Consider the following 16,268-nt stretch of genomic DNA (forward strand, 5'->3'; position numbering starts at 1 on the left):
GATTATGCTCTAGTCACAAAAACCAAACCATTTCAGATGTTTCTGTGTTATGGTGTTGCTATGGCATTCTGAGTGTTGTAACATTGCTATGCTGGTGTTAGGGTGTTGCTATGCAGTTATTAATGTGTAATGTTCTTATGCTGATGTTAGGGTGTAGCTGTGGGGTTGCTAAGGCATTCTGAGTGTTTTGAACATTGCTATGCTGGCGTTAGGGTGTTGCTATGCAGTTGCTAAGGCATTCTGAGTGTTTTGAACATTGCTATGCTGGTGTTAGGGTGTTGCTATGCAGTTGCTAAGGGATTCTGAGTGTTTTGAACATTGCTATGCTGGTGTTAGGGTGTTGCTATGCAGTTGCTAAGGCATTCTGAGTGTTTTGAACATTGCTATGCTGGTGTTAGGGTGTTGCTATGCAGTTTCTAAGGCATTCTGAGTGTTTTGAACATTGCTATGCTGGCGGTAGGGTGTTGATATGCAGTTGCTAAGGCATTTTGAGTGTTTTGAACGTTGCTATGCCGGTGTTAGGGTGTTGCTATGCAGTTGCTAAGGCATTCTGAGTGTTTTGAACATTGCTATGCTGGCGTTAGGGTGTTGCTATGCAGTTTCTAAGGCATTCTGAGTGTTTTGAACATTGCTATGCTGGCGTTAGGGTGTTGCTATGCAGTTGCTAAGGCATTTTGAGTGTTTTGAACATTGCTATGCCGGTGTTAAGGTGTTGCTATGCAGTTGCTAAGGCATTCTGAGTGTTTTGAACATTGCTATGCTGGTGTTAGGGTCTTGCTATGCAGTTGCTAAGGGATTCTGAGTGTTTTGAACTTTGCTATGAAGGTTTTCTGAGTGTTTTGAACTTTGCTATGCTGGTGTTAGGGTGTTGCTATGCAGTTGCTAAGGCATTCTGAGTGTTTTGAACATTGCTATGCTGGTGTTAGGGTGTTGCTATGCAGTTGCTGAGGCATTCTGAGTGTTTTGAACATTGCTATGCTGGTGCTAGGGTGTTGCTATGCAGTTGCAAAGGCATTCTGAGTGTTTTGAACATTGCTATGCTGGTGTTAGGGTCTTGCTATGCAGTTGCAAAGGCATTCTGAGTGTTTTGAACATTGCTATGCTGAATTTAGGGTGTTGCTATGGAGTTGCTAAGGCATGAGTGTTTTGAACATTGCTATGCTGGTGTTAGGGTGTTGCTATGCTGTTTCTAAGGAATTCAGAGTGTTTTGAACATTGATATGCTGGTGGTAGGGTGTTGCTATGCAGTTGCTAAGGCATTCTGTGTGTTTTGAACATTGCTATGCAGATGTTAGGCCATTGCTATGCAGTTGTTCTCAGTGTTTTTAACATTTTACCATGTGGATGGTAGACCATTTTTATGTGTTTGTTAAGGTGTTCTTAATCAAAGTCTATGGGATTTAGCACCCATTTAAAATCATTAGTCCCACAATATTTCCCAACGATAAATTTGTGGCATCACGTCATGTTCATGGTACAAACCATGTGGCACATGTTATGCACCAAATTGCACCTAATAGTGATCGTTGCCTTTGCCAGCAAAGCAAAATAAATAATTGTACAGGGACAGTACAGAGGGTGTGTGCGGTCCCGTGCAACACTTTGAGACTAGTGAGTGCAATAAAGTACGGCATGGAGCGGATGGAGTCAAACGATCAGAACAACAACAGACAGCTGTTCAAGGACTGTAAAACTTTTGGTTAGGCGCCAAATGTACTCTTACTAGTGGGCGAACATGCCCTAGACTCCTTATCTGTCTTTCTAAATGTGGTTTAATTTGTAGACCTCTGCATCTTCATACAAATGCAAATGTATCCTTTATCGGACTGACACAGTTGAATTTAAAACTCTCAATGACTTTTCTTCCATCTATTCTAATCTTGCAGTGCACTGTCAAGGCCTGAAAAAGAGCAATTATAGGGTGACAATACTTGTCTTTTTTTTTTCCTTAAGAGAAATGAATCGGTGAAGAAAAGAATGTGATTTTAATTCAAAAAGCTTGAGGACATTTAACATCAAGCCACATAAATTCTAATGAAACAGCTATGGTATAAAATGTCAAGAGGAGGTAATTATGAACTGGTGAATTTATCTCTCAAGACACTGTGGTGGTCACCATCACACCCTCTAGTGTTAACTAATGCCACTGCATGCTCTTTCAAGAGGCACTGCGGGAGGCATACATCCAACCGTGTCCGATTCGGTATCTCTCATTTAGAAAGAGTATGAATCAGCTGCGCACTCTTCTCTGTTTGCGCGTGTGTTTCGGTAGCGAAGAACACTATTTAAATCCTTAATGGTGTTTTTGAGCCTTAGATCTTCCTGACCAGTCCCTCAACCCTCTCAGACTCCTAAATATTGAATGCCACGTTTGGGAGAATGAGCTTTTCACGTTGAATGATGGGAAACCATGGAAACAGAGTACTTACAACAGGGCCAGGGGGGCCCTGAGGGCCCTCGGCTCCTTTCAAACCAGGTGGACCCTGCAGAGGGCAAAAGAGAAAGAAGAACAAAATATGGATGAGTAAATAGGCCTAACAAACAGCTTGATATCAAAGTGTCAGCATTGGCTATTTTCTCTTGAGCATTATCCAACGCATCATCCATTGATGCTCAAAGCCATATATAAACATGTACTGTATTTTTTAATTTAGCGCATCATATCTGAGCAAACAAATCTACCTCCAGCTCATAACACATCTTACACACAATATGACCAACACAGAAAAGAACTCATAATGGAGATTTCACGTTGAAAGCTTTTCACTGAAAGTGCTCATGGTGGTTCTTTTTCAAACTTTGGTTCTTGCAAATGTGTCGTGACCAAAAACGATGTACAAAAACCAGTGGCGTTTGCCTGTGTGACCTAGCTCTTCGTCTTTGTGCGTTAGTTATACAGCCACCCGTGACCGACATGTAGTAGTTGCAAAGCTACTTTTAGTTTGTAAAATGTCTGAAGTGGACAATTGAATTGAAGTGTAAACACATAAACATTTCCAAAACTTCTCCTTATACACAGAAAATTGGAACAACATGATGGTAAATGATGTTTAAGATAACAAACTTTCTATCTATAATTTTTAGACAAATTTTTACTTTCAGCAGAGGATCAAAATAATTTTATTTCTGTGATGTTTTACTCATCGACTTAACTGCTTCAAAAATTACCTGGGACACTGTTTGAGATACAAAATCCTGAGAGGATACTACTCTAATGAATTCTGATGAACTATTCAGCAATTCCATAAATAAATCTAGAGATATGGTTGTCTTATGAAGCTCTCAGATTTCACCAACAGAATTTTGAGCTTTTTATTTTAAGGAATAGCTATGCAGTAACAAAACTATACTTACCCTCATGTTGCTACAAACCTATATTTTCAAAGAATCTTTACATAGATAGAAAAAAATACACAATAAAAGCACCATAAACAGTTCATATGACACATGTCACTGTAAAAAAAAAATATTGTTGGTTTAACTTAAAAAATTAAGTAACCTGGTTGCCTTAATTTTAAGTTCATTGAAATGGAAAAAATGAGTTAATACAATGAAGGAGATTGATTCAATCATCAAAAACTCAAAATATTATGTTATCTGAACTACATAAACTTAAGTTGATTTGACAAAGAAAAAAATGTTGTGATTACAAATCATGAAAATATGTTTTTACGTAGGCTATGCTTATTTCAAGTCTTCTAAAGACCAATGACCATTGATGTTACTCACATCCAACCTGTGCTAAGGACAGTGAACACAATATTTGTTTTAAGAGTCAGAAGTAGATAATGAAATAAATTTTAGTTTGTTCCTAAAAAGAGCTATCATATGATATATAAAATATTGTTGGTTTAACTTAAGTTCTTTGAAATGGAAAAATTGAGTTAATACAATGAAGGAGATTCATTTAATCACTAGAAACTCAAAATATTATGTTATCTGAACTACATAAATTATCTAAGTTGATTTGACAAAAGAAAAAATTTGATTACAAATCATGAAAGTATTTTTTTACAGTGAGTGCACATGTTATATGGACCATGTCATCTTTATGGTCCTTTTTGGAGATTTTATGTTTATATGGAGCTTTTGTAGCTGTATTTTCAGTTCCACAGAAAAACTAACATCATACAGGTTTGGTATGACATGAGTGTGAGTAAATGATGGCAAAATTGTATTTTTGAGTGAATTATTTTTTTAACAATGAGCGAAAGTAAAAGCACACACATACACGTTATTACAGACCGTTGAGTACTAATGCTTCTAGACTCATTTTTGTACTTGCACAAACTACAGCGCATAGTGACAGCGGGGTTTGGTCTCTTCTGACTGTGGGTTTCATTAATCTCAGTTTGAGAGAGAGATCCACAAAACTCGACTGCCTGCTGGTTCTGCTTCCACACGATTGATATTTACTGGCCTCTTTTTCTCACACAGGACAGTACACTGTGTTTTGTGTGTGCGTCGATGCATATGTAATTTAACTTTTGTTTCTATACATTACACTTATATAACATATATTTCAAATACCCTGTAGATGTGTTTGTTTGAATCTCTTGTAGGTGCATCCATATGTGTGTGTGTCAGGGTTCACGGAGGTCCCGTCGTGTTTCGTGTGCTATGTGTGTGAGGGCTTGAGATTGCCTCTCTAAAGGGCAGGCACACACAGTGGTCTCAGTAATGACTGTTGCTGTCCTAAGAGGGGGGAAAAAAATCTCCACAGTAGAAAATAATCAGGCATCGCATGGAGAGCCAGCCTCTGCCACTGACCTTGAGATCAGACATCTACAATGAACAAACAACCTCATCTCCAAAAATCTAATTGGCAACATTTCCAATTAAATCACTCTCTGGCCAGACAATACATATAAAAGACAACAACCCAGCCGTTTCAAAAGGTGGTAAATTTGAGCCGCAGCCAAATTAGCATAATGTACCTTTGCATTAAACAATGCAAAGTTAGCCCTTTTAGAGGTTATATGCCCTATTAAAGTCTTGGTGGAGTGTATTGAAGTCCAATTCTGTGGCTGTAATGAGCCAAGGCTGCTGTCTACCTCTAAGATTAGGAGGATTTATTGCAGAGATTTATTCGCACAGGAGCACGATCTTACCGTCACTCCGGGAAGACCTCTTTCTCCCGGGAACCCTCTCAGTCCTGGAGGACCGTCTTTTCCTGGACTGCCCTGAGGACCTGGATCTCCCTGCGGACAGACAGTTTGCGATTGAATATTTTATTGAACTTCAAATATAATGAACAGGAAATTTAAACCAAATGAATTTTAAGCTGATCCTAATGAGCTTTGAACTGATGAAATGATTCGGAATTATTGCTAGCTTCAAATACACTTCTCAGCATGATTAAAACTGAAGTGTGTAAATTTTATATAATGAAACACCGGGCTGTTGAAACAAAGTTTTTACACCATTTTTTTTTTTTAAGGAAACAGGCTGGAATAGGAATGAGTATCACCAGAAAACAGATTTGAACTTTAAAATATAATGAAAAGAAGATGTCTAACTGATAAACTAAAAGATAATTTCATACACTACTATTCAAAAGGATGGTGGGATATTTCATGTTTTTGAAAGAAGTCTCAACTTATTTGACCAAAAATACTATTTTAATATACAGTATATTTTATTAATATAGTCTATCTATTTTAATATACAGTATATTTTAAAATGTAATGTATTCCTGAAAATTTCTGAAAAGTCTTCAGTGTCAAATTATACTTCCGAAATCGTTACTATGGTGATTTTATGCAAAAAAAAAAAAAAATTAATTAATTAATTAATATTTCTTAATATTATACATTTTTCAAAACAGCTAAATATGTATTTGTTTATTTTTGTGACATTCTTTGGATTCTTTGATGAATAGAAAGTTCAAAAGAACAGCATTTATTTGAAACAGAAATCCTTTGGAACATAAATGTCTTCACTGTCACTGTTGATAAATTAAATGTATAAAAAATTATCAACAAACTTTTTTACAGTAGTGTACATTATTAATAGCTCCAAACTTCTGTTAAACTTCTATTAATAAAGCCCTAGCGCTGGTATATAATATTTCAGCACAATTAATGCAAGCCTGCCTAAAAAGCAATAACAATAATAAATGTGTCTAAGGGGCCGGCAAATGCAGTAAACTGCAATCATACGTGCCTGCCTGAGGAGGTGATTTTTTTTTAAATTGTAAGAAAGCTTAACACAGTTTTAGACCTTTGAAAGACAATGTGCACTTGACCTCAGTGTCTCTGACTCTGCATTTTGATTGGAGCACTGAAAGTGCCTTATGTCTAATAAGAAGAGGAAACAAAAGAGCAAAATCAGGAAAATGACCGAAGGACAGTGAGTCTGACCACTCAGACTTCAGCAGCATACTCTGCCTCTGGGCTGTTCTCTCACATCTGACAGACTGTCTAAAGTCAGCCGATCGAGCTGATTAAAGTGTCTCCGTTCAGGAGTGACAGGAATTGAAACCGAGACAGGAAGGTTGAACAGTCAGAGAAGTTCAGTTCAGCCTTTAAAACCACATCTACTAACAATTTAGACTCTATTTAGAAAGAAAATTCAACAATTATCCACAGTACTGATGTTATAGAGCTGGAAAACTTGGGTGCACTTGGACAGATTGGGTTTTTGGTCAACAAAATGATGTTCACTGGCTCTTTTTTTTCTCAAAGAAAAAACAATTGTTGGTCATAATGAATAATTTTTAGTTCTGTTTGGACTTGTTTGCTAGGCACTTTCCTTGCGTTATTAGTTTATGTAGTTTTCCAATAAGAAGGGGCTTACCTTTGCACCTTCTTTCCCACCAGCACCTGGGAGACCTTGCTCTCCAGGGGGACCAGGGGGTCCAGGATGTCCTCTCTCACCAATAGGGCCGGTTTCTCCTGTTGGACCCTTTCAGGCCATTACAGATATATTTGAGTGATATTGAAAGGCAAGGTCTTCTTGCTTAGCCTAAATGAGAATACAGTAATAATTGCGGTGAAAACATGAGCGCCTACCTGTGGTCCAACAACACCTCCAGGTCCTGGTGGGCCAGTTTTGCCTTGGAAACCCTAGGGGGAAAAAATCACAGCAATTACCACCTGAGAAATCAATCAATCAATCAATCAATGAAACAAATCAATCAATCAATCAATTAATCAATCCATCCATCCATCCATCCATCGTCAATAGATACAAATATGTAGCTGCAGTACTTAACAAGTTTATTGTTCTTAAATGTGATAAACATCTCCCATTGGGTCACAAAGTTATTAATAAAGCCTCTGGCTGGATCAGACATAATCTCCATAACACTGTCAGGTTTACACATAACTCAGAGGAGAACTCTCATTCAGTTCCTAGATGCGTCTTTGAACATGCTTAGTCGCTTAGTCTCTCTTCCTAGATGCTCGAGCACCTGATCGGTGATGTCTGCTATAGGTTATCATTTAGATACTGCAATTTGGGCAGCAGATTTCTAAATGTGATTGATTGGAAACACTTACAGTTTCTCCCCGCTGACCAGGGTGACCGGGCAGCCCATCCTTTCCAGGTGGTCCCTAAAACACAAAATGTGGTGGTATATATTGTAAATGACACTTTTAAAATGATTAGCATCTAAAACAGCATGGATAGTACTGTAACAAAAACAGGTACTTACAGGGGGGCCCTTCGGTCCTGAGAAACCAACGGGACCCTGGGGGCCTTGAGGTCCCTGGAACAGACCATACAAAATAAGTATATTTTATGAAAAGTCTACACCTTTACTTGGTCTTACTTAGCAATGTAGGACAGATTGTCACATTACAATATTGGCAGCAGAAAATGTATCAGAATATCTATATACTGTATAAAGAGGGTTATGAAAATCAGATATGTGTGCTAGAAGTGAATGTTTATCTGACCACTCTCAGAAAAAAAGGTACAAAAGCTGTCACTGGGGCTGTACCTTTTCAAAAGGTACACTTTTGTGCCCAAAGGCTGCATATTGGTACCTTAGTGGTACATATTAGCACCTAAAATGTACATATTAATACCTAAAATGTACATACTGTAATAGTACCTAAATGTACATTAGGACCTAAAATGGACATATTAGCTCCTGAAATGTACACATTAACACTTAAAATGTACATTAGCACCAAAAATGAACATATTAGCACCTAAAATGTACATATTAATACCTAAAATGTACATACTGTAATAGTACCTAAATGTACATTAGGACCTAAAATGGACATATTAGCTCCTGAAATGTACACATTAACACTTAAAATGTACATTAGCACCAAAAATGAACATATTAGCACCTAAAATGGACAAAAGTGTACCTTTTGAAAAGGTACAGCCTCAGTGACAGCTTTTGAACCTTTTTTTCTGAGAATGTATAAACTCAGCAACATTTATAAAAACTCAAATAATAAAGCATCAATAAAAGTTGAAACTATTTTGAAAGTACAATGTAGGTACAGTCAACAGGTTTTGACATGCTTAAAAAAAAGCCCACAGATCCAGACTGAAAACTGGAATAAATAAAGCGGAAAACACTGAAGAAATAGAGGAAAAAAACGAGAACAGGATCACACAGCAGATATAAACAGTACAACATCAGATTTCGAGTGATGTGAGCCTTGGACAACAGCCTTCCAGTGGTCTAATGCTCAAGAGCTCTTCATAAATCTATAATAGCTTCCAGATGAAAACAGGTCTGATGCTAAGTCCTCTTATCAGGAGTACACCCACATGCTGAGCTAATCCTCACTGCGCTTCCTGCAAAAGCACCCCCTCGGAGCGCTTCGAGCCGTACGCCATCTCACTGTAGATAGAATAATGGGATGACAAGTGTTTTCTGCTGCAATGCATTCGTGGTGGCACTTACTCTCTCTCCGGGTGGACCAGGTGGACCGTCGTTGCCTGCTGTACCCTGTGGGACAGTGAGAGAGGTGAAGCATAAGGACTGTGCGACGGAAGTGATTGACACAAGCACAGCCTGAAGGAAGTAGTACCTTAGGGCCTGGTTTTCCTGTTGGGCCTCTAGCACCGCGTGAGCCACGTGGACCCTAAAAATTCAGAATAATTACGACTTGGTGACTTGCATTGTTAAATTCAGCAGAAAAACGTATTATTGTAATGCAAATTTAAGTGGAAATGGAAAGTGATTGGGTAAGTACATACCGTCGGACCTCTTTGCCCCCTTGGACCAGATTTCCCTGCCACCCCCTTTGAAAAGAAAGAAAAATGAGTGCGGTAAAAATTGAGGGTGAATTCAATAGCCACACAAAGCAAATCCAATCGCTGCAGCTGTTGCTGTTCTTTTTTGCCAAGATGAGATGGCAGTGTGTACAGGGGGAAACAAGCATTGGAAACCTTCCCCTAGGATTTCTGGGAGCCACAGCAATATTTGTTTCAGATGAGGTGTAGTAAAAGCACACAAACATACACAAATACACTGGCATTTTGCTCCCTGCACACGATCTAAACACTTGAAAAAATAGTAGCTAACTTGACATTGAATTATGAATAATCATAAATGCTTAAAGCACAGTTGCTTTTCCACTGAGAGGTTTCCCATGAACAATATTGGACAAGCCCAATGTTTGTTTCCAAGTGAAAGCTTTTCCCACTACAATAATAGATAATCTTTCAAAGGAAATACTTGATTAGTTTTCCCCAGTGGTCACCACCATTTACCCTTTCTATGCCATATTTGGGCTTGCAGAGCGTGATGTACTAATCAGAGTCAGTGTTTTTTTTCCCTGTATATACAATTTCAGTCAGCACGTGTTGGTGTATTCATGTGCTATGGAAAATATGATATTTTCCACTTGTGAACTGGTATTTACCAGTGCGTTCAAGTGCTTTTGTTGTCGTAATGTGATAAAACGATGAAGATCCAGACCTGTTATTTAGCTAAAACTATTTTAAATTGCTTAAGTCATCTGCTACAGCAAGAAAATGATTTATCAAAACTCAAATGGTAAATAATATGCTGTATATTGTCTAGATCATGAATACTGTACTACATATTTTTACCTTTCACGACTCTAGCGTTGCTCTCCGCCATTTTGAAAAGGTCATCTCATCTTGGCAACTCGTGCATCAATATATTCTACGAGTTACCCAGTGGAAAATTGTTTTCGTGTGCATTTTCCACGTCGGCTTTTGGTATTTACCATAATTACCATGGCATGTGAATGCACCATGTGTCATAGTTTCCATCTATTTAACTAGTATCAAGCAATGGCGCTGTATTGGTACAGGTATTTAGCTGTTGTTAGTGCTTCGGGTTAACATTGAATACTTTAGCATACTGCTTAAGAAATGGTCAAAGACATAATAGTATACACTTATCTATTGCTTTGATAAACAAAATGCATCTAAATGCAAGTGGAATTTAACACAGTAAACCGCAGGCTCTCTTTAGCACAACAGTGCTACTGAGGTAGCTCAATGCTAAGCTAACACTAACAGCTAATGTTTTGGTGTGTTGAAAATGATATCCAATAAAAAATAAAAAAAATAAAATGTAATTTAAAATTTTTTTTTGTGTGTGTGTAATTTTAAATATAAAATTTGCATTGGGGATAAGCTAAGCTAGTAGGCTAGTCGGCCTGTTGTAGCCTATGCTAGTAGCTTGAAATAAGAAAAGCTAACTAAAAAAACAAAACAACATTTGATTTCATCTACAGATCTGGTTATTTATGGTTATAAGCAAAATATAATTTAAATGTAATCAATGGTCATATTAATAAAGTTTAGACAACATACCTGTACATCAGTGACAATGTAAGATTTCTAATCAGGCACTGAATAGTTTCAGTCAGCGACTCAATTTAACGGGTGGAAACTAATTTTAAAGAAACTACAACAATTTTACTGCATACCATGTAAAACCATGTCCAAAAAGGTAAATTTATGGTAAGTGTGAGGTAAATGCAAAGGCAAATGTAAAGGTAAACAAGTAACTATAGCCTACATGTAAAAGTAAATGTAAAGGAGAAAAAAAGAGATGACCTTTGACTTAATGGATTCATGCACTTTTGCATACTTTCTGAAAGTGAATAGTTTTCCAGATGCGTGATCAACGTTGAATCAGGTGAACACAATCGTTCCAGCATCTTTTGTTGTCAGGTATTGATTCGTGTCCATGTTTTTGTACAAAGTCATCATACAAATCCTTTCATAAAAGGAATCAATCAGCCTTTTTCATGTTTGTTATAATGCAGTGTGCACTTCACACAAAGCAGGTTGGAAGAATCTATCTCACCCTGGCTCCTTTCTCTCCGTTGGCTCCTGGGAATCCGGGGAAACCGGTCGAACCCTGCAAATCAAAGAAAAAGACTTAAGGGAGGAAGGGAAGGCAGCAAGACCTGCATATTAATGAGGGATGAACTCCAAGAGTCCCGACTCTCCTACTGATTCCGACAGTCAAATGCCATTACAATCGGTTAGCATTAGCATCTTTGGTTTTGCTACTTCCACTGTAGAGTTTTAAATAGCTGTGAGACTGCTTTGTCCCAATTGTTGGCAAGCTTTTTCCTACGAATAATAATTCAGCGAGCGGTAGACTTGAATGCGTATGATACAGTATGTCCCAAGATAAACAAGGTCGATCTCGATTATCAGTTTCCTTGTTTTGTTTGCACAAGTCTAAGCGCAAGGGATCTCGGGAAGGGATCGCTTGTCAGTATGGAAATACAACAGGGTCCACCAAGGATGGAGGACGATATAATCAACCAAAACAACAGATGTCGGATGAAAACAAATGGCCACTCGGTCAGATAAACAACCAAACATAGTTAAGATTAAGAGTCACTACTGATGAGTCTTAATCGCTCTCATTCTCACTACCTGTCAGTCTCTTCCTCTCATTCTCAGTGCAGGAAATTAAAAACAGCTTACCCACGTTCCTCAATCCTGGCAGCAGTGTAAGCATTCAAGAAAGAAAATCAATACACTGTTTTACACATTCATTTTAAGGCCTGGCTTCAGAGTCATGCCCTGCAGAAATCAGGTTTGATTTACCTAAAAGGATATTATAAAACTGTAAAGTTGAGACACTGACGAATAAGCAATGACACTCTAAAACAATGCCACAACTCTGAAGCGAGTAAGCACTCAGACCGTGATGGCTGGTCTTCAAAAGTGCACTTCATGATAATTTGAGAGTTGGCAGGCTGTTTGAATCCATTCCAGAAATGATGGCATGTCAAAGTGCTTGTAATCGCATCAAATGTCTGTCGTTCGTTAATGCTGCTAAATAGAAGCGGATTTACCAGACTGTAAATCTACCACCGTAGTCAGCACCTCTACTATGACGTTTTTTTTTATATTATTCCAGTCAATTCAAGATAAGCATTAAAGGTGAAATATGTAATTTACACTCTACTATTGGCACCAAAAGGAGCTGCAAAAATAGTGAATTATGTTTCCTGAACACTCTGCCATTAGACTGAGAAACAGAAGCTTACGCCACTGGTTGACCCTGTCGAGTAAATCTGACATTCAAACTAACAGAGTGAGGTTTTGATAGAGTAACATAGTTACATTTTATAATATAGTATGTTAAATGGAGTGGCTTGCTGAAAAATTAAAAAATTAAAAAAAATAAATAAATAAATGGGAAGTTTTTTTTTACAACAACAAAAATAAAATACACAAATAAAACTCATTCATGTATATTACATAAATGTTCATATTTACATATTTTTTTCACAAAAAGAAATTCTAAAGAGACACTTTATATGATGAACAAATTTAATTTAGGCTTTTATTCACATATAAACGCACACAGTTGTGGTAAACAAAAAGCTCAAGCATGTTCTCTTGACGTGAAAGAATCAATGAGATTCATTCTCGTTAGGCAGCACATTTCAGCTTCTTCAACAACCAATGAGGTCTGTAGTACGATTGAGCTTGTTTATGTTTGCTGATCAATGTTTATAAATGAATAAAAGCCTAAATTTAATCAGTTCATCATATTAAATCAATCTCGACAGAAAATTTGGACTAAACCGCCCAAAGCATATGAATTAGTCTTAAAATCACTTCATGAACTTTTTAGAGCGACAAATTACAGAAATCACTCAGATATCATTTACAATATCTTTATGTGCGTTTTGAAGAAAACCGAAAGTTTTGAAGGTAAATTGGAACAACATGAGGCTTGAGTAACTCTTTACCTTGAGTAACTAGTAAGTCATTACCTTAAAGCAGTTTTGCTACTCCTGTATATTTAGTTTTAGGATGTTTGGATATTTTTGATTGATAAAAATAACTGATTCATATGATAAATGACCACTCGAAACTTACATATTTACCAAGCAATGTAAAATATTGAGAACATTCCAATTTTACCCACTAGCTGCCTGTAATGACATCAGAGTTATAGAAGGTTTCCAGACCTCCAAGACCACTTAAGGTCTAATTTGGGGCTGGCTTGAACCAGATTGGGTACTGCTGTTACAGCTGATGCTGTTGTTGATGAAAGGCGCCGAGGTCTGACACATGCATCTGTGCTCAGAGTTCTCCTCACTGCCTGCGTGACCAGCATCCCCAACAGCACAGGGAACAATCCCGGCATCAGCTCCTCATTTTAAAAGAGCCTTACTCAGTGCAGCATGCATAATGCATTCACAGGAGGGCATTAGTTCATGCTAATGAGCCAAGTTGTTGTTTAGCTCATAAGTGAAACAATCAGGATGCGCGAACAGGTGTCATGTTCAATTTAAGTGCATACCTTTGGCCCTTGACGTCCTGGATAGCCAGGCAATCCCGGAACACCAAGTTTTCCCTGGAGGAAAACAAGCCAAAGATCAATTAGTGCAGGAACATCTTTGGACAATCACAAATCTAATTTAATATTAATATTCAAAACACAAACTCTGCAGCAGTTCCTGATTCCCCACGCCTCGCTAATCAACTAATCACAGTAAACCGAAAACAACAAGCAGCGTACCTTTTCCCCAGCAGGTCCCAGGGGTCCAGATTCACCGCTGGGGCCCGAACGACCCTTCGGGCCCTCCGGTCCATCCTCACCTCTGGGTCCAGCCAATCCAAGTTCACCCTGAAGATACACAGAAAACAACGCAATCAGTGCAGCCCTTCATAGGGTAAAATTAGCTTGGGCTGGAAGCCAGAAAGGCTAGAGGCTGTTTATTTACCCTGTCGCCTTTGAGACCCATGTCTCCCTTGAAACCCGGGAAACCATCCTCACCCTGAAAAGTTGGATGAGAAGAAAACACATTATGGAAAACATATAGTGACGAAGCTACTGCTTCTGCATATAAATGACAACAATCAATTATTTGGAGTTGTACTAGACCTCCATCTGCTGACAATAAAGCAGTACTGCAACACAATCTATTACTTAAATTCAGTCTGGAAGGAACAATATTGTGAATATGGAGAAAAGTGGTGATTTATGATTGAATTCTCATTGTCTGTCGCTAAGATTCAGTCTGACTCTTTCACATTCATTTGCAAGATGCAACCTTGTCATTTTGTCAACTTAACTAATGCTTTATTTATGTATATGGACACATTCAGTTTCGTCATGATGGCACTGCAACCCAACCGTCAATTGAGTATCATTGTCAAACATTTGAGACTGCAATCTGATTAGCATTCATTTCAAAACATGTTGATGGTTTTTGAAAAGGGGAAAGAAGAGGTTTGTGTGGATCTGGATGTACTTAATGGTGATGGAGTGATTTTGTGTCTTGAATAAGTGCTGTGCATGATTAAACAGCACTTATGATGTGATGTTTAAGTGGACAGAATGTGTAGTGGTTATTGAACACTTTTTACGCAGATTTACTGACCAGTATGTCATTGCAGCGATTCTTAATACAAGCTCCTGTATAACGTCAAGGGTACAGTGTGACGCAGACACTTTCTCCCTATCTTCTTTTAGAGAAGATGTGAATTTATGCATACCTTCTCTCCTTTGCCTCCCTTCAGACCACGAACGCCGTCGGCACCCTATAAGACCGATAGCATGTGATCAAGCTAAGCTCACAAACACACTGCAGACCAATAAATCTCTATCAAACGCAAAAACTGCTTTACCTTCACACCGCGAGGGCCAGGATAGCCGATGGGGCCCTGGGGGCCAGGCTGGCCCTGAAAATGACAACATTGAAAAATTGTTAAATGTGTGTGGCGAGGAATGAAAATCTGTGGGTGAAGTAACCTTGCAAGAAGTTTATAGCTGAACACACACATCAAAAACTTCAAAACACTGACTTCTTAATCTGAAATTGAATTAAACATTCAAACTTCCTCATTAAGACTGAATGTATTGTGTATAAAAACAATTAGAAAGAAAAATATTATTTGTTCACGTCTGATCATAAAAAAAACCCCAAAACAAATCCAATTAAGACATATTCAGCATAAATACTCCCTAAAATTTTGTTAGCTTACCAAAGCTCCTTTCTCTCCAGGTGGACCCTCTTTACCAGGATGTCCCTGTAGAATAAAGACAGATATTTATTATAAAGTAACAAAGTGTCTGACAATCTTCTCAAGTTTGCTATAAAGATCTGAAGATACATTTTTGAGTCACAAAACACATTTTCCCTGCTATGATGCTCAGTGTTGGGGGTAACGCAACAAGTAAGTAATCAGATTACTTTTCCAAAAGTAACTAGTAAAGTAATGCATTGCTTTTAAATTTAAAACAAAATATCTGAGTTACTACTGACTACTTTGTTTTCCCATTTATTAACTGACACCTCTCCAGTCACAATGTTAAGAGACATTGGAAGTAAGCGCAGAGGTGTTGTGTGCGCTGTCGCTGTGTGAACATGATGGTTATTGTAATCTAAATGTAATCAAGCATTTACTCATCTCACTTGCACAAAAACAGATTCAATATTCCTCGAAATGAAACGAAAGTGTTGAACTTTCTTCTTCAGCAATCTAGAATGGCAGCACGGCTGAATGGTTTGTTTGAGCTGCGCCCTCTACTGTACAGAATGTGCATTCCCTTCAGCCACAGTCTTACTCATTTCACTTTGGGTGTAAAAGGGTCTTTACATTTGCCAAAAATACAAAAAGTTTTATTAAAAAACAAACAAGCAAACCTAGCCCAGGTGAGAAATAGTAACGTAACATATTACTTTCCATAACAAGTAACTAAGTAATGCAATATTGAAGCACATCACTTTTAAAGTAACTTTCCCCAACATTAACGATGCTTCTATACTATCAATAATATAGAGCATGTTTAGTATGCAGAATGTGTATAAAGATAAAGAATCAGTTGA

At 37.9% G+C, this 16,268-nt stretch overlaps 1 protein-coding gene across 1 annotated transcript in view; it reads right to left on the reverse strand.

Moving 5' to 3' along the window:
• Window positions 1-16,268, reverse strand: part of col11a1a (collagen, type XI, alpha 1a) — a 76,901-nt gene that overhangs the window by 22,338 nt on the left and 38,295 nt on the right. The window contains exons 26-41 of the mRNA XM_089125638.1: window positions 15,424-15,468; window positions 15,067-15,120; window positions 14,935-14,979; window positions 14,160-14,213; window positions 13,955-14,062; window positions 13,736-13,789; window positions 11,264-11,317; window positions 9,172-9,216; window positions 9,003-9,056; window positions 8,876-8,920; window positions 7,658-7,711; window positions 7,503-7,556; window positions 7,014-7,067; window positions 6,799-6,906; window positions 5,112-5,201; window positions 2,430-2,483 (exon numbers count right to left, since the gene is read on the reverse strand). Coding sequence (XP_088981764.1) covers window positions 2,430-2,483; window positions 5,112-5,201; window positions 6,799-6,906; window positions 7,014-7,067; window positions 7,503-7,556; window positions 7,658-7,711; window positions 8,876-8,920; window positions 9,003-9,056; window positions 9,172-9,216; window positions 11,264-11,317; window positions 13,736-13,789; window positions 13,955-14,062; window positions 14,160-14,213; window positions 14,935-14,979; window positions 15,067-15,120; window positions 15,424-15,468 — 972 coding nt within the window. The remainder of the gene's footprint in view (window positions 1-2,429; window positions 2,484-5,111; window positions 5,202-6,798; window positions 6,907-7,013; window positions 7,068-7,502; window positions 7,557-7,657; window positions 7,712-8,875; window positions 8,921-9,002; window positions 9,057-9,171; window positions 9,217-11,263; window positions 11,318-13,735; window positions 13,790-13,954; window positions 14,063-14,159; window positions 14,214-14,934; window positions 14,980-15,066; window positions 15,121-15,423; window positions 15,469-16,268) is intronic.

This window comes from Pimephales promelas, chromosome 22 (assembly GCF_988280905.1).
Source record: "Pimephales promelas chromosome 22, fPimPro1.hap1.1, whole genome shotgun sequence".
In the NCBI taxonomy this organism is placed as follows: domain Eukaryota; kingdom Metazoa; phylum Chordata; class Actinopteri; order Cypriniformes; family Leuciscidae; genus Pimephales; species Pimephales promelas.